We start from the raw sequence: 24,271 nt of genomic DNA, 5'->3' as shown, positions 1-24,271 counted from the left end.
CACGTCCTGATAGGCTTTCTCATACTGGGTCTGGGAACTGTTCAGATGAGCTAGACAAGACTGATGAGCCCTTTTGGCATCATCCACCTCTCTATCCTTCTCTGCCAACTTCCCTTTTAATTCCAGGTTTTCTTTCTCGACGTCCCTGACATCGACCTTACTCATCCTATTCCGCTCTTCTAAATCTGTCCGGAGCGTCCTGATGACCTCCTCTGCGCCTCGCAACTGTGCCAAACAGGACACAATCGCCATCGGCTTGCGTGCTTTACCTAGATTCTTTTTGTGTATTTGAGAGAGGTTCTCCCACCAAGTATGACCTATACTCCCGGGACCTGTCTCCTCATTTGCACAAAACTCTTTCCAAAGGGGCCATCCCTTTCCTTGTAAATATTTGCGGAGTTCCAGCTCCCACGTGGGACACTGGCCTACTCTGCTACTGCTGCTGGTCGCTGCGACCACAAACTTTGCTGGATCCATCAGACGTTCCATTGCCTGCATGGCCATTTCCTCTGATTCTCTTTGTATAATTTGGAACAGGGGGTTGCTGGGGTGGTGTTTCGAGAAACGGGTACGGCTTACGCTATTTTCCGATCACAAAACTACCGAAAGTTTGTCGCAACAAAAAGCTTTCAGTTTTACCTTACAGCCCTGTTAGTACGCATGCACTAAACACACTTCCGAATTTCGCTTATTATTTTGAACACCTTGAATACTTGTGATCTCTTTCTTTCTCTGCAATTTAGAGTTCTAATTCAAATTTCAGGGTCCTGGACGGTGTGGGGTTTCCACTTACAACCGTGTCCCGCCAGGAAGTCGCCACTAAATGTTGCACGTTTTACTGTGGTTGTAAAACGCGTTTATTGGAGTGTATTAACACGCCTCCGAGTTCGACGTGTGCTTAACACTACTAGGCTCTGTTGTATGTAATTATTTAGCTCTGGAGTCGCCAGTTGCCGTATAGGCAACGTCACAAGTATTCCAAGGTCAAGTTCAAAGTAATAAAGACGATACACCGATTAGTAAAGTTCAAACGATCAATATTTATTATACAGTTATAATAAATACTCATGCACACACTAAGAGACTAAGCTATAACTAAACTTAAGTGAACAGAATACTTATCTAACAGGAACAGGCAAGGTCAGAGAACGAGGCCTTCGTCCTGGTCTTGTACTGCAGCCTTCAGCAAGCGTTCTGGTACTTGGGAGTCTAGTGGGCTTGGATCGCGTAGCGAGCGTTGAACTTACGGTTTCGGCGGCTGGTGCTCAACGGCTGGAGTCAGGATGCAAGATGTCAGTCAGAGCCGGAGCACGAGTTTAACAGACCGGGCTCTGTGGGGGATTTGCTTTTATACCCCTCTCTAATGTCCTTGCCCCCTTCTGGGCGGGCTCTACCTTTCGGTACCGATTGGAACGTTTCCAAACGGCTACCTTCGAAATCCTCCAATGCGGGGGCTTCCCTCGATGTTGGGGGGTGGTTTCGATATTCGTTACTCTGGTGCCATCCTGTTTGCACAACCAATTAAGTGCTACATTGAGATGGAAATGTTGCCATTGTGTGTGCCTGGATCTGGGCTGCCTCATCAGAATGTTAAGCGCTTTGCCATTAACACCTTTGGCTTGGAGATCTGCACCTGGCCAGAAAACTGGTTTGCTGCTTGCAAAATGCTAATTAGTTGAGAGCAGGCTGTCTGTTCTCACTAAACAGGCTTTCCCTGCTGTCTTCCATTTTAGTTTGGCTCTGTGTCCATTTTGCGTGGCCAGCATGGCTACAGGGTGCCCCGGAGTGGTCACCTATACGGCCCAGGGCACCAGGTTTAAAGTGGGCTGTCAGCTGCACACGCCGCCGTCTGGCTGCCCTGCCGGCTGCGGTAATGGTGTTGCGTAGCCGTCCACCCTGACCCCACAGCCTAACTCTTAGCCACCCCCCACTACTCCCCACCCCCGGCCCTGGCAGAAGCCCCCCGGCCAGCGGCACAGCTGGTAGCGAAGTATGATGATGCTGGACACTGTCTGTACGCACTCACTCTTTCTCAGTAGTCGCCATGCCAGGTTCACGATTGTTGAGAGCACACGTGGACCGCGGCATCAGGCCCGTCGAAGACGGAGATCGCTGATGGGCCCACTAATGAGATGCGAACGGGGTTTCAACTACACGCGCCATGCGTCACATTGACTCTATTTTCGAGGAGGCAGAATATCGTGATTCAGCATCCAACCAGCGGTTGCCGTGATTTTGACATCGGGAGCTATTCTCCACCCGATCGCACGCCCCGATTTAGGCGTTGGCCAATGGAGAATCCTGCCCACAGAATGATTATCCAGCAATTTAATCGCAAATATCCCTGTTTTACTACATACCATTTCCCAGCTGAGGGAGCAGGGACCTCTTACACATCCCTTTTTTTTTGTGGGTTGATTGAGTGGGAGGGTTTAACCGGTGCTTGACCTGACATGAAGCCATATCATGCCCACTGAGTGGCACGGCACGTTGAAAAACAAACACTCTGAAATCCTTAGTAAAGTCTATGTCCAATCAATCAGCCAGATTTCTGAGATGACCCAGCTGCCATGATTTCAATTCATCCTATGATCTAGCATTAGCACTGCTGCCTCACAGCGACAGGGACCCGGGTTTGATTCCAGCCTTGAGTGACTATCTGTTTGGAGTTTGCACGTTCTCCCATGTCTGCAGGGGTTTCCTTCGGATGCTCCGGTTTCCTCCCACAGTCCAAAACTGTGCAGGTTACATGTATTGGCCATGCTAAATTGCCCCTTAGTGTCAAAGATGTGCAGGCTAGCTGGGGTTACTGGGTGGCGGGGATAGGGTGGGGGAGTGGACCTGGGTAGGATGCTCTTTCAGAGGGTCGGTGCAGACACGATAGACTGAATGACCTCCTTCTGCATTGTAAGGATCCTATATTTTGGGCAGCACGGTAGCATGGTGGTTAGCATAAATGCTTCACAGCTCCAGGGTCCCAGGTTCGATTCCCGGCTGGGTCACTGTCTGTGCGGAGTCTGCACATCCTCCCCGTGTGTGTGTGGGTTTCCTCCGGGTGCTCCGGTTTCCTCCCACAGTCCAAAGATGTGCGGGTTAAGTGGATTGGCCAGGCTAAATTGCCCTCAGTGTCCTAAAAAATAAGGTGAATGGGGGTTGTTGGGTTACTGGGATAGGTATACGTGGGCTTGAGTAGGGTGATCATTGCTCGGCACAACGTCGAGGGCCGAAGGGCCTGTTCTGTGCTGTACTGTTCTAATTCTAATTCTATAGATTCTATCGCAATTCAGTGCTTCTGAAGCGAGACTCTCACCTGATTTATGCTGTTAGCTCTGTGTGCACCAATGGTCCTTCAGGTCTAACAGAACAATGCATTGAATCAATCAGATTTTGTTCGGATAGGGAATAAGGCTAGTTGAATGCAATTGAGGTAAATGTGTACCTTTGAATATTACTGAGGAGCCTGCACCATTGGCACATCCCTTAACGTGTGCAAAAGTGGGATTGGAGTAAGCACAGTTCGGAGGTTGAAAATGGTCAGAATGAAACACAAAATTGTTTTGCTTTTAATTTTTACTTGGGTTTTCAGAAGAGTTAAGTAACTACAAAAGTCTGCATTTAAACAAGTAATTTGTAGCTGCACCAACACAGACACACATCCATTAACTTACAGAAACTTTATATTTTTCACATGTAGAAGAAAATAAAACTCAAAACATCAGATAACATTTCCCTTCTGTACTTGAACCTTCAATAACAAGCTTCTGGATAGACTCAGCTCACCTCCTGGATCCTACACTTGCAGTTCTTCATGCTAACATGTGCTCCTGGACAGTGTTGCAGGACTCCAAATACTGAAGTCAATGTCATGGGGCAAGTTGAACTCAGCCCGTCTGTGGGGAAACATGCTGGGCCCAAGTGCAACACTGGTTTCACACGGTCCAGTTTTATTAACACTTGAAGATACAGGAGATGTAATATTGGGAGGATGTAAAATTGGTGTTCCATTTGATTCCATGGGTTCCTCTCTTTGCAGCCTTGATTAAAATTATTCCCCCCACCAACGTTCCCAGTCACAAGTCGCTTGTTAGCCTGGGAATATTCAAAAATGAGGCATTTTAATTCATGTACTGTGACAGGTTTGTGCTTTGGTTAAGCTGGATGGTCCATCCATGGTTCTAGAAATTCACACTGGTCGTGAACATGTGGCACCTTTGGCACAAGTTGAACAGTTGAACATTTTACAGTCAACAAAATAATGCAAGGAAATATTTGAAACTTAGACCACCCAACATCTCAATGTGACATGGCTACTACAGCAAACAATATCTAGGGTGGAATTTTCCACATTTTATTCCGAGGGCCAGGCTCTGACTGAAACCCGGCGTTTAGCTCTCCAGCTGCCCTGCCGAGTTTTTAGTCCAGGTTATAAACCTTTCTGAAAAATTAAATTCAGGGAGCATTGTTCATGCCGTCACTGTGGTGGGGTGGGGCCACAGGCATTGGGGCACCCTTTAAATAGGTGGTCCCTTTAATAAGGACGCAGGGGTCCAAACCGAGTAAACGTAAGAACAAAGTTTTATTTAGAAATAGGATATGTACCCTCCCCAGTGGATCCCTAATGGGTACTTCTCTGGTCGGTTCCTTATTGGTCAATCTTATTAACACTGGGTAGTTGAAATACCCCTCTCCTAGCGGGAAGCTCGTATTCCGCAAGGAACACGGGGAAGACAAGCATTCCCACCCCGTAAGCCCCATGCGGGATATTAGCATCCTGATCATAGAATCCCCACAGTGCAAAAGGAGGCCATTCGGCCCATCGAGTCTGCACTGACCCTCTGAGTACCCTACTTAGGACACAGGGGAACAGAAAGAAAACCTTCCCAGCCACCCCCCCCCCCCCCCCCCCCCCCCAACATACACTGGGGAAAACCTCCCCACAAGCATGGATCCCCCACCACCACCACCAGCATCGGGGCTCTCTCTCAACCCCCCCTGCCCCCACCGTAACCTCAACCACCATGAGCATCGGGGTTCACCCTCCCCCCCACCCTCCACCACAAGCACCATCAGGGGGCTCCTCTCCCCCAACAAACATAACACTAACTCTGCCCCAATGGGATTCTCCAGTAGATCCACCCCTGCACAACCCCATTGCACAGGTTGGCAATGCCAGGTTCCACTGCCAACCTGTGCCTGAGCAGTGCCAACCTGTGCCGAGGGCAGTGTCAGCCTGCAGCCCGGGCATATCTCTCTCCCCTCCTGGGGCTATACGTACCTTTTTGTCCCAATGGCGGGAAGGGGTCCCCTCAACTGATTCACGTTTTCCAGAACCTGTTGTAAACCTCGCAGGTAGCGTCACCGCGGCGAGATATGAATATTCAGTGAGGGGAATCATGTCGCGGATGTGCCCAGTAAGTATATTAAAATGTATTTAAATGAAGCGGGCGAGTAGGATCATTTCGGGCTTTGTGTGGGCAAATAAGACCCCGCGAGTAAGGAGATCGCTGTTGGAACGCAGTCAGGGGTGGGGGTTGGCGCTCCCGAACTTTCGCAACTACTACTGGGCGGCCAATATAGGTATGATTAGGAAGTGGGTGATTGGGGGGGGGGGGGGGGGGGGGGGGGGGCGACGTGGGAGCAACTGGAGGCGGCGTCATGTAAAGGTACTAGTCTGGGAGCTTTGATAACGGCCCCTTTGCCGTTCTCGCCGACCCGTTACTCCTCAAATCCGGTGGTGGTGGCGACACTGCAGATCTGGGGACAGTGGAGGAGGTACAAGAGGGTGGAGGGAGCGTCGATCTGGACCCCGATGTGCAACAATCACAGGTTTGTCCCGGGTAGGATGGATGGTGGGTTCCAGAGCTGGCAGAGGGCAGGCATCAGAAGGATGGGAGATCTGTTCATAGACAGGAGCTTTCCCAGTTTGAAGGCGCTAGAGGACAAATTCAATCTGCCGCCAGGAAACGCCTTTAAATATCTGCAAGTACGAGCCTTCCTGAAAAAACAGGTAGTGGCCTTTCTGACGCTGCCGCCACTGAGGATACAAGACAGGGTGATCTCCGGCACCCGGTGGGAGAGGGGAGGGTGTCGGATATCTACCAGGAACTACAGGAGGCGGAGGAAACCCCAGTGGGGGAGCTCAAGGACAAGTGGGAGGAGGAGCTAGGTGAGGAGTTGGAAGCGGATCTGTGGGCAGGGTTCCTGGGCAGGGTTAATTCCTCCTCATCATGTGCCAGGCTCAGTCTAATTCAATTTAAGGTGGTCCACCTGGCACACATGACGGCAGCAAGAATGAGCAAGGTTTTTGGGGTAGAAGACAGTTGTATGAGGTGCAAGGACAGCCCTGCAAACCATGTCCACATGTTTTGGGCATGCCCGGAGCTTAGAGAGTTCTAACAGGGGTTCGCGAGAGCAATGTCCAAGGTGCTTAACAGACGGGTGGTGCCGAGTCCAGAGATAGCGATCTTTGGAGTGTCAGAAGACCCGGGAGTTCAGGGGGTGAAAGAGGCCGACGTCTTGGCCTTTGCCTCCCTAGTAGCCCGGAGACGGATTTTATTAATGTGGAGGGACCCGAAGCCCCCGAGTGTAGAGACTTGGGTTACCGACATGGCTGGGTTTCTCAGCCTCGAGAAGATAAAGTTTGTCTTAAGAGAGTCTACGCTAGGGTTCTCTAGGACGTGGCAGCCGTTCGTCGACTTTCTCGGGGAAAATTAGGTTCTGGGTCACTGTCCGTGTGGAGCTTGCACATTCTCCCCGTGTTTGCGTGGGTTTCGCTCCCACAACCCAAAGATGTGCAGGGTGGGTGGATTGGCCACGCTAAATTGCCCCTTAATTGGAAAATATGAATTGGGTACTCTAAATTTATATTTAAAAAAAATAAATAACAATGTGTTTAAATGAGGTTGCCACCCTTTCTGGGTGTGACCCTCGTTACAGCACTGGCAAGGGAGGTGGAAAATGCGGTCTCGCTGGCGAGAATCACGTTTTACGATACTTGCAGTATTTTCCGTCCATGTTGCTGATCTGACTGAAGACTAACACAGGTTGAAAATTGGCCCCCTAGAAATCTATTGATCCTTGTCTTGGACATATCAGTGACTGAACACCACTGTCCTCAGGGGATAGAGAACGTCAAAGATTCACCACCCTCTGAGTGAAAAATTTTCTCCTCATTTCAGTCCTGAATAGCCTCCCTCTTATTCTGTGTCTCCTGGTTCTCGGAGACTGCACCCCCCCCCCCCCATCCCCCCACACACCCTCCCCCCCTGGGGAATTATTCTTCCCGCATCTACCCTGTCGAGTCCCTGTGAGAAGTTTGTATGTTGCAGTGAATCACCTCTCGTTCTTCTAAACTCTAGCGAATACAGTACTGTCTCCTCAATCGCTCCTCATGAGGAGATAATGATTCTGTTATGTGGCATGCTCCATGAGTGCTGGGTCTCATACCTATGTCTTGCCCACGTGGCCACAGAGAGTGCCAAGAGGCTATTTAACTCAGCTATGTTGTCCATCTATTTCATCTTCACCTTGACATTCACCCATCGACAGGGGTTACAGGATAGGGATTTGGAAATGTGACTCATCTGGTCAACTTTGTTCTCTACGGCCTTGGCGCACTGAGACTAACAGCAGCACCCATCCTCTTGCCCTAATGCCAAGACAGACTAGTTCAGCCCAGACCAGATAATCAAACTGTACGGCTGGCCTGTTCATTGCCATCTCAAACTAGGGCAGGAGAAGATCCCTTTGGAAATTCTCAGGCTGTCGTTTCACAGAAGAATGCTTGGTTAATTTAAACTGCAAACTGCAATGGCTTGAATGTGTCCATTCCAAGTACAGATACTTTGTCAGAAATAATGAAAAAGCGTTTTACCTTTACTCAGTAATACACAGCTCCAAAAATTTAATTCCAACAGTAGTTTAGTTTGGGCCACAAAAATCTCCCACATGAATGCCAAGACAGTGGACTCCAGGTTAATTTTTCCACCAGCCTATTTCATTTTCTTTTCTTTCATTCACAGGATGTGGGCATCGCTGGCCAGGCCAACATTTATTGTCCATCCCTATTTGCCCTTGAGAAGGTGGTGGTAAGCTGCCTTCTTTAACCGCTGCAGTCCATGTGGTATAGGTAGACCCACAGTGCTGTCAGGGAGGGAGTTCCAGGATTATGACCCAGTGATGATATTATTTTATACATACTATATACCAATATAGAAAGGAATATGGGAGAACCTCGCCTCAATATGGGATCGAGGGCTTGTGCAAAGCATTTTGAGAAGTTACTTTCTCTTCACCCAGTAAAGAAAACTCCAGGTCTTACATTGACAGGTTCCACTGGCTGGAGTTATATTTTACAGCCTGATGTTCTGGGGTTATTTAATTTTAAAAAGGTATCCATGAGTATAATTGTGGTGGTATGATTTGCTTAGCTGTCTGCCATTGGTGCAGAACACTGGCTTACCATTGGCCCTGGTCGGTCATGTGCCTCTCGACCGATTGGTTGAGACCAGTCATGTGACGGCTCCCCGATTGGTCGAGAGGCTGAGTTAACCCCGCCTCCAGAGCGAGGTATAAATACCCAGAACGCCCGGCGGTCGTCCATTTACTGTAGTCGACCGCAGGGCTAACTTCTAGCTTATTAAAGCCTACCTTTTGTACAGCAACTCGTCTTGCGTTCGATTGATGGTTCATCAATAATCTGGCATCCAACGCTTTACATTTATATACTGCTTTTTCATTGTAAGTGGTAAAGGAGGGCCTTTCATCCACTGCCCAGTGAGCAATCAGTTTAACAGGATTTCTGGGCATCAGCACACACACACACACACACTGCATGTTTAAGCCATACAAACATGTCTTCAATGTTTTATGTCATCTACCCAGCAGTTAACTACAGCCAGATATCGTCATCTCTACATGTATAAACCTACATCTACAACTATAAAATATAGAAGTATTTCTTATGGAGCTGATGAGGTGGGAAGTGTTTTACAAAAAAGGTGATTGAGCACTTTGTACAAAACACGGGCCAGTTCTACCAATTACAAAGTGTTTCATTCAGAGGGGCATTACAATATAATGAACGAATAACACAAGCATCATCGCTGTCTTACAGAACAATCTGGAAGGGTTTTTAAAGAATGCCCACTCTGTGGAACTACTTAGCACATAGAAATTGGTTCCTGTATCATAGTTAGATCTACATCCTATGCTTTAGCTGACTAAACTTCCTTAGCTTTAATGTGTACTGCGTATGAAAAGCACAACACGATCCTTGTTCCAATGAAAGGCCTTCACATTTTCTTGATGCTTTTGTAACAGGATGTGCACAGCAGCTTGGTCTGTTCCAGCTCAAAGGACTTCCCCAGCAGTGGCTGCTCACATTCCACGCAGCAGAAATGTTTCTTGTGCCATGTCAGTCCCTTGCTTTCTATGTAGTCTTCTGAGAAAATTAACTGAAATGAAAATAAATCACGTTCAACACAGGATTTTATTTCCTCAAAGCAGCTCTCATTCATTTCCCCGTCAGCCCCACTCCAGAGACTGGAGTGCGAATCTAAGCTCGGTGCAGTACATTCAATAATAAAAGACTCCATCAGCACTCTGCTGATGTGCTGGGTTACAAATCCAATGAACAGGACTTGAGTTCATGATCTTCTGACTCGGAGTCATATATAATGCTGACTCAGTGAAACACCTCCCTTCACGACCACCTAACAGTACATAAAGTCAAAAACTGTACCCATAAACATAGCTACTACCTCATCCCATTCCACATAGATGTGGTACATGATATCTCTTTAACCTTGGATGAAACCTCTGCTCATATAGGGGAGTATATACCCCTCCATGGTGTATTTTGGAGGGGGAGGGGAACTTGCTGTGAGTTAAACCCTGCCCTTGATATTGACCCCTGTGGTAGTATGACTAGGGGTATTACGGTACCTTAGAAGTTAGCTGCTATTGGTGCAGCGGACTCGCTGCCCATTGGCCCGGGTAAGTCATGTGCCTCTCAGCCTATTGGCTGAGAGGTAGGTAGCTCCGCCTACAAGGCGGGATATAAGAACCCGTGCTTCCCGGCAGTCGGCCATTCTTCTGTACGTCTGCTGCCGGGCACACATCTTGTGCATTAAAGCCTTTTGTTTGGATCTCATCTTCGTCTCGTGTCCAATTGATGGTGCATCAATTTAATGCACAAGTTTTAAAAGGTGGAGCTTCGTATCAAGCTGGAGTGCCTTAGACTCAGCCCACACGCAACAAATGCAACAGCTGCATTTAAACACTGGCTGGCGTGTTTCAATAGTTACTTGAGCACAGCCGAAAACCGCCGGACGAGGGAACAAAAACTGCATATCCTCCACTCGTGCTTGGGCACCGCCGTGTTCACGCTCATAGAGGACACGACAGACTATGACGCAGCTATGGACTTGCTTAAGGGACATTTCATCCGGCCGGTGAACCAGGTCTACGCTCGGCACTTGCTGGCCACGAGACAGCAAATCCCTGGTGAGTCTTGAGATGAATTCTACCAGACCCGCCTTGTTCTGGGGAGAAACTGCGCCTGCCCACAAGTTTCTGTGGCCGAGCGCATCGAACTTTTAATTAGAGACGCTTTTGTTGTGGGTATTCAATCTACCCAGATCCGCCAGAGACTCTTAGAGAAGGAAACTTTAAGCCTCGCTGAGGCACGGGCCCTCGCCTCCTCTCTCGATATCGCTAACCGCAACGCCCGCGCGTACGCTCCCGACCGTGCGGCGGCCCCCTGGGCAGCATGGAACGTGACCCCCCTCACCGCAGACTCGGAACTCTCTCAGGCCTGCGCCGCAGGGCGCCCCGATAAACCCACGGGGCCCCGCTGCTACGTTTGCAGCCAGGCCAAGCACCCCCGCCAGCGCTGCCCGGCCCGCACCGCAACCTGTAAAAGCTGCGGCAAAAAGGGCCATTTTGCGGCCGTTTGCCAGTCAAAGGCGGTCACTGAAGTCCCGAGCAGTGACCGCGGTTCCCCCCGCGCTCCTCATGTGCCCCGCGCGGCCCTCGCTGCCCCCGATCCCCACCGCCACGAGTGATCCCGGGCGCCGCCATTTTGTGCCCCCGACTCCACGTGTGACCCCCGGGTGCTGCCATTTTGTTCACCCTCCACCACGTGCGGCTGAGGGGCGCCGGCATCTTGGATCGGCACCGAGGACCCCGCAAGTGACCATTCGCTGCCGGATGACGACTCGGAGTTCCTGCACGACTCGCCTCAGTAACATTGGACCAGTCACGGCCCCGCACGCTTTCCACGGCGACCACGAAGATCCTTCTCAATGGCCACGAGATGAGCTGCCTGTTGGACTCCAGGAGCATGGAAAGTTTTGTCCACCCCGCCACGGTAAGATGCTGCGCACTTCCTGTTTACCCGGTAAAACAAAGAATCGCTCTGGCCTCAGGTTCTCACTCGGTCCGGATCACAGGGTGCTGTATAGCGGACCTCACGGTCCAGGGGAGGGAGTTTAAAAACTATAAGCTCTTCGTCCTTCCCCACCTCTGGGGTTAGATTTCCAGTGCAACCTCCAGAGTTCAACATTCAAATTCGGCGGCCCTGTGCCCCCCCTTACTGTCTGCAGCCTCGCGTCCCTCAAGGTCGATCCCCCGTCCTTCTTTGCAAACCTCACCCCGGATTGCAAACCCTTCACCACCAGGAGCAGACGGTACAGTGCCCAGAACCGGACCTTCATCAGGTCCGAAGTCCAAAGGGTTCTGAAGGAAGGGGTTATCGAGGCTAGCAACAGCCCCTGGCGAGCACACGTGCTGGTGGTTAAGACCGGGGAGAAAAACGGATGGTCATAGACTACAGTCCGACCATCAACAGGTTTACGCAACTGGAGGCGTATCCTCTCCCATGTATCTCCGACCTTAAGTCCACCTACCATCAGCTCCCCATCCGCGCGAGTGACCGAACGTACACTGCGTTCAAAGCGGATGGGCGACTCTACCACTTTTTAAGGGTTACTTTCGGTGTCACAAACGGGGTCTCGGTCTTCCAAAGGGAGATGGACCGAATGGTTGACCAACACGGTTTACGGGCAACCTTCCCGTATCTCGACAATGTCACCATTGCAAAGGCCAAGATGTGCGCTATCCACGTGTCCCTCCCCTTTCAAGTCGAAAGCGACGCGTCTGATGTTGCTCTGGCGGCCACCCTCAATCAAGTGGGCAGACCCGTGGCCTTCTTCTCCCGTACCCTCCACGCTTCCGAAATCCGCCATTCCTCGGTCGAGAAGGAAGCACAGGCCATAGTAGAAGCTGTGCGACATTGGAGGCACTATCTGGCCGGCAGGAGGTTTACCCTCCTCACAGACCAACGGTCAGTAGTTTTCATGTTTGATAATGCACAGAGGGGCAAGATAAAGAACGATAAGATCTTGCGGTGGAGGATTAAGTTGTCCACGTACAACTACGACACCTTGTATCGTCCTGGGAAGCTAAATGAGCCTCTCGATGCCCTGTCCCGCGGCACCTGTGCCAGCGCACAAGTGGACCGCATCCGAACCCTCCACGCAGACCTCTGCCACCCGGGGGTCACCCGCTTTTTCCATTTCATAAAGACCCGCAACCTGCCCTACTCCATCGAGGAGGTCAGGACAGTGACCAGGGACTGCCACATCTGCGCGGAGTGCAAGCCACACTTCTACCGCCCTGAACGAGCGCATCTGATAAAGGCTTCCCGCCCCTTCAAACGCCTCAGCATGGACTTCAAATGTCCCCTCCCCTCCAACAACCGCAACACGTACTTCCTCAACGTGATTGATGATAACTCCCGTTTCCCTTTCGCCATCCCCTGCCCCGACATGACCACAACCACCATTATCAAAGCCCTACACACCATCTTCTCCCTGTTTGGTTACCCCGCATACATTCATAGCGATTGGGGGTCCTCATTTATGAGTGACTAGCTGCGTCAATTCCTGCTCAGCAGGGGCATCGCCTCCAGCAGGACGACCAGTTATAACCCCCGGGGTAACGGACAGGTCAAGAGGGAGAACGGTACGGTCTGGAAGACCGTCCTGCTGGCCCTACGGTCTAGAAATCTCCCAGTCTCCCGCTGGCAGGAGGTCCTCCCAGACGCCCTCCACTCAATCCGGTCACTTCTCAGTACCGCCACTAACCAAACGCCTCACGAACATCTTCTTGTTTTTCCCAGGAAGTCTTCCTCAGGGACCCCGCTCCGAACCTGGCTGGCTACCCCCGGGTCCCATTCTGCTCCGGAAACACGTGCGGGTGCACAAGTCGGACCCGTTGGTCGAAAGAGTCCAGCTACTCCACGCGAATCCGCAATACGCGTATGTGGAGTATCCCGATGGCCGACAGGACACGGTCTCCCTCCGGGACCTGGCACCCGCCGGATCTCGGCCACACCCCCCAACACCAGCCCACCCCCCCCCCCCCCCCACTGCCCCCAGCACCGACGCACCCGCGGCTCAGCGGACAGTGACCTCCCTCCCCCGGCCTGGCCCCCTCTAGCTCCGACTAGAGGTAAGGACACAGAAACAAGATCGTCGCTCCCGGAGTCACGGACGACCACCGCTCTGACGTCGCCGGCACCGCTGCGCAGGTCAAGCAGGACATCGAAGGCGCCCACTCGACTGATTGAATCGATGTGACCTACGGGTGGACTTCTGCCTGCGGATGGACTCTTGTGATTTGCTTTTGTTCTTTACCTGTAACCCCAATTCCCCCCCCCCCCCCCCCCCCCCCCCAATTGTGCACACTGTACATAGTTGTAGTTTTTCCTTTTTGCACATAAGTTACGGGTCAGTGGGGAGCCATCGATGCAACGGTACGGCCTACACATCTCTAGTCATACTACCAGTTTCACGTATTCACGGGACACCCCCCCCCCCCGTTTCTTTTTCAACAAGTGAATGTGGTAGTGTAACGAGGGGTATTACGGTGCCTTAGAAGTGAGCTGCTATTGGTGCAGAGGACTCGCTGCCCATTGGCCCGGGTAAGTCATGTGCCTCTCAGCCGATTGGCTGAGAGGCAGGTAGCTCCGCCTACAAGGCGGGATATAAGAACCCGTGCTTCCCGGCAGTCGGCCATTCTTCTGTACGTCTGCTGCCGGGCACACATCTTGTGCATTAAAGCCTTTTGTTTGGATCTCATCTTCGTCTCATGTCCAATTGATGGTGCATCAACCCCCTACACCCCATCCCCCTGCAAGCCCCACCCAGCCATATCCTTCCCTCCATTACTTACCAGTGGCCTCAGTTGCTTAGCAATCCCGGGCCTCCACTAAGTGTTATTCCAGCAGCCATTGCCTCCCCAGTGATGCTGCCATTCAAAAGAGCTGCCGGCCTATAACTGGCCAACAGATCTCAGTAGGTGGGATTTCTGCTCTCGGAGTCCATTTTCCCTGGGGAAAACCCACCGCTGGCCGCTTAAAGTGCCTGAGAGGCATTTAATACTGGCCTTGCCAGAGGAGGCAATAGGGGTTTCTCACTGGTCCTCCCGTCAGCTGATAAGGCCTCCAAAGCCTCCCTGAAATCTCCCGCACAGTACGTGCTTCCCACATTGTATGCGGAACCCCTGGCTTTAAGAGGCCTTTCTAAGCTAATGCCACTGCAGTGCTTCAGCGCACATTCTCCGAGAAGATCCCAATTTTCCAGACGTCACCATGGGTGGGATCTTCTGGCTTCCCGCCAGTGGGGTCTTCTGGTCCTCGCAGAAGGCGACCCCCACTACTACAGGTTTTCTGCAGCATTGAGTGTGACCTGTGAAAAACACCACAGACATCAGATCTCACCAGCGACTAATGGGGAAAGGTATAGAGGAGAGGAATGAAGCTCACAAGAGGTTGTACCTACTCTATTAGGACTTAACCAAAATGGTGTACCTACAGCAGTGACACAAGTCCACCTGTGCAATTTAATTTGAAGCTCGACATCCAAATGAGTTAACATGTTATGTGACCCAATCTTTTCTTAGGTTGGGCGAATAGGATAGTGATGCGCATACATGTTGCAACATGCTATAGGCTTACATGATACTAAATTTTATTTTTGGGTTACTGAGTTACAGGGATAGGGTAGACGTGTGGGCTTAAGTGGGGTGCTCTTTCCAAGGGCCGGTGCAGACTCGATGGGCTGAATGGCCTCCTTCTGCACTGTAAATTCTATGATTCTATGATAACTGACAGGCCCAATAACCCACCTCATCGCAGGCAATACAGCGTGACTTTTCACTCTCACAGTAATGGCGACCGCATAGGAGTTTCCCACTCTTCCAGAAGTAGATGAGGTCCACCAGGGGCTCTCTGCACCTGGTGCACAAAAAGCACGCTGGGTGCCAAAGTCGGTCGTAGCCAGCTCGCTCTCCGTACACCACAGGGCTCTCAGTGCTGACCGCTTGCTTGCAAAGCTCGCAATGCTGAAACAAGAGAGAGAGAAACCCAGATCTTGAGTCGTGTGGGCAAAAAATACCTCAAATAAACATTTCTATCAGTGCGACTTTTGCGCAACCAGGTGAGGAGCTCCCCTCCTCCCAAACCTACTGAAACGACGCCTGGAAATTAATAAGTCCTGATATCAATGAGAAAAATGGAATGACGTGCGAGTTCTTTCAGGTGATGCTGGAACATGCATCTGAAGCAGACCACCAGTGGGCTGTTTTCCAAAAGGATGTGCTACACCTGACAACAGCAGTTCACTTGTCACATACACATTTTAGTTTTCACCCAGCGCACTATTCACCGTAATCATAGCGAGTTCCAGCTCACCAGAACAAGCACAGAATCAGTCCAGAAGTTGATGTGTTGGGTATGCTGGGTCTGCGAAGACTGCGTTTACCATAGCAGTGAGAGAGACAGGCTTCCAACACTTGTAGAAATGCAACTCTATTTTATTGAACTATGAACTGTTAAACATACTTGAACTGTGGGTTTACACTATGCTGAGGTGACTGGAGACCTGAGGCTAACCTGACCAGACTATCCTGCTGGCACATGGTGGATCTTCGTGTTGCTGCGCATGGGCTCTGGCTGTCTCAGAGGCTGCATCCCAAGAGAGTGGGAAAACTAGTGCCCTTTGGCTTTATAGTGGCCGTGTCCTGTCTGGTGATTGGCTGCTGTGTTCTGTGTAATGATTGGTCATTCAGTGTGTCAGTCAGTGTCTGTCTGTGCACCATCATATAGTTGTGTGTATATTATGACAGAAGTCACAATACCCTATGCACAGAATGGTCATTTGCAAATTAAAAATGAACTTCAGACGCATTGATCTGTATGCATGCCGGTGTTTATGTAGTTACATTGTGTACCATGTATTGCCCTATTATGTATTTTCTTTTCATTTTATTTTATTTTCATGTACTTAATGATCTGTTGAGCTGCTTGCAAAAAAATACTTTTCACTGTACCTCGGTACATGTGACAATAAACCAAACCAACCAGCCAACCAAACCTAAAGAACCTAAAGGGCGGCACAGTGGCATAGTGGTTAGCACTGCTGCCTCACAGCTCCAGGGCCCGGGTTCCATTCCAGCTTTGGGTGACTGTCTATGTGGCGTTTGCATGTGCTCCATGTGTCTGCGTGAGTTTTCTCCGGGTGCTCCAGTTGCCTGCCGCAGTCCAAAGATGTGCAAGTTAGGTGGATTGGCCATGCTAAATTGTCCCTAGATGGGGTTATGGGAATAGGGAGTGGGAATTCTGCCGAGCTACGGTGCTCATTCAAAGGGTTGGTGCAGACGTGATGGCCCCCTTCTGCACTGAAGGGATTCTATGATTCTATGAATTGTGAATACTGGGACAAGGTTCACAAATTCAAATAATAGGAAATACGTTCCACTGTGATTTTTGTCTAACATTGAGCTACTCCTGCTTCTCCAGGCTGACCTTACTGTGGAATCCACCATTTACTTTGCAGAGTGAATTCCATAGCACCCGCAGAAACAACTAGACAACTGCACACTACCAAATGTGAACTTCCCTGTTGGTTGTGAATGCTCTGTACATGTCATTATCAATATGCCTGCACAACCCTGCTGGGCAAACTGAGCCCAGTCCTCAGGGCGGCATGGTAGAACTGTGGTTAGCATTGTTGCTTCACAGTGCCAGGGACCTGGGTTCAATTCCTGGCTTGGGTCACTGTCTATGCAGAGTCTGCACCTTCTCCCCATGTCTGAGTGGATTTCCTCCGGGTTCTCTGGTTTCCTCCCACAATCAGTCGTTTGGACATTTCCGGGTACAATACATCAGGGAAGCGCACTGTAATTATATGTATAATGCCAGTACAGTAAAGGGTTAATATCTGCATCTCTGTGTAAATCAAACACCAGAGGGCGTGTGGTGGTATGAATGGGAGCACTGCCATTGGTGCAGAGCACTGGTTTCCCATTGGCTCTGGTTGGTCATGTGCCTCTCGTCTGATTGGCTGGGACTAGTCATGTGACTGCTCACCAATTGGTCGAGAGGCAAGTAGACCCCGCCACCGAGGCGGGGTATAAGTACCCAGAGTTCCCGGCGGTCGGCCTTTCTCTGTAGTCGACCACTGGGCTAACATCTATCTGATGAAAGCCTAAGTTTGGACCTTCATCGTGCCTCGCGTCCAATTGATGGTACATCAATGCATTACTAATTCACGTATATAAGACAACATCTCTAGGAATTCTGGGAGAAGCTGAAGAGAACATGAAGAGTGCAGAGTGAAAGTTGAATAGAGAAATATAGCACAAGGTCAAGTCATAGTGTAGTTTAATAGTTAAATAGAATGATTGAATGCTGTACTACAGATTCAGTACCATGAGTTTATTATCTGTAACTCAGTAGAGTGTGCGAACTTCATTTTAGTGTAGCAGTGTAAAATAAAATAGTTTTGATTCAATCTTCTTATTTGTATATTCTTTGTCAACACTTCATATCTGGTTCTCTTGGAGGAAAATTCAAGGAATATCATCATGCTGCCAGTGGTGGAAATATAACATGTGCCACCTTCACAAATAAATGAGTTGAGACTTAATTCAATTGATTTACAACTGAAGGTATAGAACTTGGGCTGATTAGCAGTCACACCCACCAAAGTGAAAATGGTGCATGGTTCGTCACAATCCAGACAGATAAAACAAAGTCTGCAAACAATTTTTTCTTAAAAATCTATACTTCTTTTATATATTTTATCTTTTGCTCAACTGCACATAACTAAGTAATTACTCAGGAGTTAAAATGCCTGGACTTCCTTCCGCACTTCTGGTGTAATCATCATCAATTGAAATCGGATACATTTCTGTGGCTAAAACTTTATTTTGTGAGTTATATTGACTTTCAGGTGCCTTCGAGCTGCCTATTTGTCAGTTCCCATGCTGCTTGCTGCTAGGATTCAAAGGGCCACTGGTCCGAGATAGAAAGAGGGAGGAAGAGAGGGGGCGGAGGAGGGGGCGGGGGGGGGGGGGGGGGGGAGGCAAGGAGGAAAAAAGGGGGGAGCTGAATAGCGGAGAGTTGAATAAATAGTTTAATTTCTCTTTGTTATTGAGCACAGGGAAAATTCCAGGCTCTTCCACTCATAGGGCAAGGAGACCGTCAACCCTCGCTGCAGGCTTAGACAGGTTTACTGACTCAGTGAGAGGAAGGAAAAGACTAAACAAGATGGCCGAAAGAAAACAGAAGCAACTGGGCCTTCGAACAGGTTACATCTTCACTTGCTGCTGTTGTGTTGCAACGGCTCCAACCCAGAAACAAAAATCTTTGCACTGAAAGGTTGTGTCAGTGGCAAGAGGGTGGTGGTGGGGGGAGGGGGGGGGGGGGGGGGGGGGTGGCGGCGGGAGTGGAGAAAAAACAAAATCCCACAATCTCTTCAACTGCCAATGTTATGTAAATAACTTGCAGCAAATACAACCCTTTTGTGAGAGAGCTGTTTCTACCCATATGTAAATATTACTTCCAAGGCGTTATTCCTCATCTGCATTCCATATCATTCATCTACATTTCCTTTGCTACCCCTTAGATGCTATCGTTGATGGATGGTTCAATGCCTCAGTGTCTAATTTGTGCTCAGAGCTGTGTTAATGCTTTAAAGTAGCAATAAACCTGTCAGGAAATGGCAAAGATATTTGACTCGAGTCTTGTAAATGCATCTTCCCCACCCCCACCCCACCCCCTTGCCTGCAAAGAAAAAGACCTTTGGCATTATCGAGCTCATTAATCTATCAAGACAGCTCGTTTCAATTTTCTATCTGCCCTCTCTTGCGCAGGTTGTACGGTTTAAAAAAAACATTCATGTCAGAAATTGGTGCCAGTTCGCACCTATTGAACAAGATCAGCGAGACAGAGGCATCAAATGCTCTTATGATGTGACAATAATATTTACTTCTCAACGAATGTACTGGCGCAAGCATCAAAACCAGAAGGTTTTCAGCGAGAAGATCTTCAGATGAAAATCAAGTGTCAGCATTTCCTTCACCAGCAGGACATGGGGACAGCACAGTGGTTAGCACTGCTACCTCACAGCGCCAGGGAGCCGGGTTCAGTTCCAGCATTCAGTGACTGTCGATATGGAGTTTGCGCATTCTCTGCGTGGTGTTCCTCCTGGTGCTCTGGTTTCCTCCCACAGTCCAAAGATATGCAGGTTAGGCGGATTGGCCATGCTAAAATGGCCCTTAGTGTCCAAAAGGTTGAGTGGGTTTTCTGGGTTACAGGGCTAGGGAGGATGCTCTTTCAGAGGGTTGGTGCAATGAGACTCAGTGGGCTGAAGGGCCTCCTTCTGCACTATAGTGATTCTATGATGACCAAAGAGGAGCCAATTTACCCGCCTTAACAATGCCTGGCCCTGATGTTTTGCAGACCCTGGAGAATGGTCTCAGAGGCAGTAGAAAACAACAATCATATCAGCCTTCTTGGACACAATAGAAACCAGCAGCACGCCACGTGATTAAAGTACAGGGATCCCATCACACCCATGGCCCTGCACTCTACCCTGGAACACCTAGATAACAAAGACACCTATGTCAGACTCCTATTTATTGACTACAGCTCAGTCTTCAACACCATCATTCCTACGAAACTCATCTCCAAACTTCGTGGCCTTGGCCTTGGCTCCTCCCTCTGCGAATGGATCCTGAACTTTCCAACCCACAGGCCACAATCAGTAAAGGTAGGAAACAACACCTCCTCCACGATCATCCTCAACACCGGTGCCCCACAAGGCTGTGTCCTCAGCCCCCTATACACCTATGACTGTGGGACCAAATTCCTCTCCAACTCGATTTTCAAATTTGCTGATGACACCACCGTAGTTGGTCGGATTTCAAACAATGATGAGACAGAGTACAGGAATGAGATAGAGAATCTGGTGAATTAGTGCAATGACAATAATCTCTCCCTCAATGTCAACAAAACGAAGGAGATTATCATCGACTTCAGGAAGCGTAGTGGAGAACATGCTCCTGTCTACATCAATGGGAACGAAGTAGAAAGGGTCGAGAGCTTCAAGTTTTTAGGTGTACAGATCGCCGACAGCCTGTCCTGGTCCCCCCATGCCGACATATTGTTAGGAAAGCCCACCAACGACTCTACTTTCTCAGAAGTCTAAGTAAATTTGTCATGTCAGCTACGACCCTCACCAACTTCTACAGATGCACCATAGAAAGCATTCTTTCTGGTTGTATCACAGCTTAGAATGGAGCCAGCTCTGCCCAAGACCGCAGGAAACTACAAAAGGTCGTGAATGTAGCCCAGTCCATCACGCAAACCAGCCTCCCATCCATTGACTCTATCTATAATTCCTGTTGCCTCAGAAAGGCAGCCAGCATAATTAAGGACCCCACGCACCCCGGACATACTCTCTTCCACCTTCTTCTGTCAGGAAAAAGATGCCAAAGTTTGAGGTCACGTACCAACCGACTCAAGAACAGCTTCTTCCCTACTGTCATCAGACTTTTGAATGGACCTGCCTTGTATTAAGTTGATCTTTCTCTACACCTTGCTATAACTGTAACATTATATTCTGCAGTCTCTCCTTCCTTCCCTATGTACAGTATGCAATGTTTGTACAGCATGAAAGAAACAATAATTTTCACTGTATACTAATACATGTGACAATAATAAATCAAATCAAATCAAATCACTGCCCATTGCTGTGATGGTGCAGGGAGAACATTGAACAGATTCCCAGTCATGATACTTCCAGCATCATGGGCTATCCAGCATGATACTTCCAGCAACATGTCAGCTCTTTACTTGACCAATCCTAAACTTACCCCGCTGTACTACTCCCTCCCTATTGCCAGTGTCTTCCCCCAATTCCAATGTTTACCCCCGATAACCAAAATTCACGATTGTTACTAAGAAGCACAGGAAAACATAATGGTTTGCAGTTCATTAAAATGTTGACCGACAAGAATTTAGAAAGAATTATTGACCATAGGCCTTCCCTCCTCTGGGGTCATTAACACATCAGCTCATATAAATTAATTACTTTGAAGTTCAGTAACTTGTTACACTGGCAAATTAATTTCTACAGAGCAGGATCCCATAAACAGCAACATGAAAATGACCGGTTAATTTTTAAAAATGATCTTTATTATTGTCATAAGTAGGCTTACATTAACACCGCAATGAAGTTACTGTGAAAATACCCTAGTCGCCACACTCCCGTGTCTGTTTGGGAGAAATCAGAATATCCAATTCACCTTAAAGCACGACTTTGGGACTTGTGGGAAGAAACCGGAGCACGCGGAGGAAACCCACGCAGACACAGGGAGAACGTGCAGACTCCGCCCAGACAGTGACCCAAACCAGGAATCGATCCTGGGACCCTGACGCTGTGAGGCAACAGTGCTAACCACTATACTACTGTGCTTTTTAAAAAATAAATGTCGCGTACCCAATTAATCATTTTCCAATTAAGGGGCAATTTATCGTGGCCAATCCACCTACCACTGCACATCTTTGGGTTGTGCGGCTGAAACCCATTCAAAAACAGGAAAAATGTGCAAAATCCACACGGACAGTGACCCAGGGCCGGGATCGAACCTGGGACCTCGGCGCCGTGAGGAAGCAGTGCTAACCACTGCGCCATCGTGCTGCCCCGCTACCGTGCTTTTGATGGTGTTGGATGAGGGACAAATGGTGTCTTGTACACCAAAAAAAAAAATTACTTTGTTGGCTAGCCCCTTCAAGGGGCGATCTTCTGATCTAGTACATGGGATCGCCTAAGCAGAGCACGGGATTTTGAAATGAAATGAAAAATGAAAATGAAATGAAAATCACTTATTGTCACGAGTAGGCTTCAAATGAAGTTACAGTGAAAAGCCTCTAGTCGCCACATTCCGGCGTCTGTTCGGGGAGGCCGTTATGGTGCTGCTGGCCTGCTTGGTCTGCTTTCAAAGCCAGCGATTTAACCCTGAGCTAAACAGCACCAGAGGCATGACTGGAAGCACTGAATCTGCATCACCCTGTAAGTAGTTGCTGTGTTAGCAACGTTTATCGCTCACACATAGCAGTGAGGAGTCAAGTTACTACAAATACCTTTCGTCAAATGACAGCACGGAGTCTTCAGCATCCACAGGAACCTTGGGAACCACAGGGAGCATCGGTTTGATAGCTCAACAATGACGGTGCCTCTGACATTGCAATGCAACTTCAGTTACTGCACTCATGGTTTTTGATTACAGGTCGGGATTCCCCGGCCTCCCAGACGCTTGTTTTCTGGCGGCGGGAGGCGGCCCGTCGTTTGCTGGCCATGGGATTCTCTGCTCCCGCCGCTGTAAATGGGAGTTCCCATTGAAACCACCCCACTCCACTGGGAGAACCCCACCGGGCGGGGGTATGGGTGGTACCAGTGAATCCTGCCGCCGGTGAACGGCCAGAGAATTCCAGCATCAAGTGCCAGAGGGAGGCTTGAGCCAGCAGGAATAATAGATGTGAATTTATAGAGTGCACATGTGCTCCTTGGGGTGGGGAGCACAATATAAAAAACGGAAACTTCTTAAAAGGAAACAATTGCAGGTTGGCCGTTATAGTCAGCTTTTTATGTCAGATGCGGTCAGCTAGCCAGCCACCAGGGATTGTATATTAAAGCAATTTACACTCTGTTTATTCCACTGACAAATATCCTGGTATCTGTTTGTACGAATCCGACCTCCAAAAGGATGCTGCCTTCCATCCGCCTGTAGCGCTGTTCTGACACATATCACAAAAAGTCATCTTCTCCTGCTCTGCACTGTGCAACAACTGTCAATCTGTTGAGATCTGGGATATGTCATCCAGCTCATAATTTGAACCCTGGTTTTAATCAGGATTGCAGCTTCTGTGAACTCTGCTTACTCCGACCCACACTTTCACACATGATCACAATTTACAACGCAAGGGGACCACTAACCAGATTAGAATCGAAAAGGAAATTGCCTGTGGAGCAGGAAAACCTCCAAACATTAAAGAAAGTTCAAAGTATCAGCTGCAAATAATAATTGGGCGGGATTCTCTGGTTCAGAGATAAAATGCTCCCGCCAGCAGAGGTTTGGAACATTTTCTCGTTGCCGCCAGGAGCGCCGGGGTAGCGCGATTCCATCCATGCCAGTGAGCCAGCACGCTGCCCACGTGAATCCAGCCTGAGTCCTGATTCCCCAGGCATGCGATTCACTGGGGTTGGGAATCCTATTGTGAGCCTGACAAGCTGGAGCAGCTTTTAAGCGCTCCACTCACTCCAGACCTTCACCATGCTCACTTGATGCGGACATCCACAGGATGTTGGACGTTGTTGTGTAGAGGAGGGACTCCCCTCTTCCCCAGGGTGGGATGGAGACACAGCCAGTTGTTATGAGTGAATCCTGAGATGAGGTGGCAGATGTGGTGATTGCTGGCAGCCTCACCCAGAGGACTGGCATGCAATGAAGGACAAAGGTGAACAACCTCCTTCGAGCAGCTCGGGTTAGTATCCACCTGTGTGACCCCAGCATAACTCCCATCTCTGACCCCTAACATCTGCCGCCAAACCTTTATATGCCAGTATCACTCCGCCTATAGCATGTCCCTCAGAATCCACCCTCAAGAAACCCCCAATTCATGCCCTCTGGCCAGGCACCTTGGTCCATATGCAACCAGCTAGAACGCCCCCCCCCCCCCCCCCCCCCCCCATTAAACCGGTGTGTCGGTGTCTCACTACTTACTTCCTGTGTCCCCAAGGAAAATACGGGTCATAATCAAAGGGGGCATCAGAAGAGAGGTGGGGGCATGCCCACAAGAAATGGGTCCACACCCCCTTTGAAGAAAGGGCCATGGAACTCGTGGGGGAGGCCGAGGAAC

The 24,271-nt window shown here is 49.4% G+C and overlaps 1 protein-coding gene across 1 annotated transcript in view; it reads right to left on the bottom strand.

Annotated features, from left to right (window-relative positions):
* Nucleotides 1-9,035: 9,035 nt before the first annotated feature.
* lmcd1 (LIM and cysteine-rich domains 1) overlaps nucleotides 9,036-24,271 on the bottom strand; it is an 86,269-nt gene continuing 71,033 nt past the window's right edge. The window contains exons 5-6 of the mRNA XM_038810762.1: nucleotides 15,193-15,408; nucleotides 9,036-9,455 (exon numbers count right to left, since the gene is read on the bottom strand). Of these exons, the coding sequence (XP_038666690.1) occupies nucleotides 9,294-9,455; nucleotides 15,193-15,408 (378 nt within the window). The 3' untranslated portion in view covers nucleotides 9,036-9,293. The remainder of the gene's footprint in view (nucleotides 9,456-15,192; nucleotides 15,409-24,271) is intronic.

Source organism: Scyliorhinus canicula, chromosome 11 (assembly GCF_902713615.1).
Source record: "Scyliorhinus canicula chromosome 11, sScyCan1.1, whole genome shotgun sequence".
In the NCBI taxonomy this organism is placed as follows: domain Eukaryota; kingdom Metazoa; phylum Chordata; class Chondrichthyes; order Carcharhiniformes; family Scyliorhinidae; genus Scyliorhinus; species Scyliorhinus canicula.
This window is presented reverse-complemented; position numbering and strand designations above follow the sequence as displayed.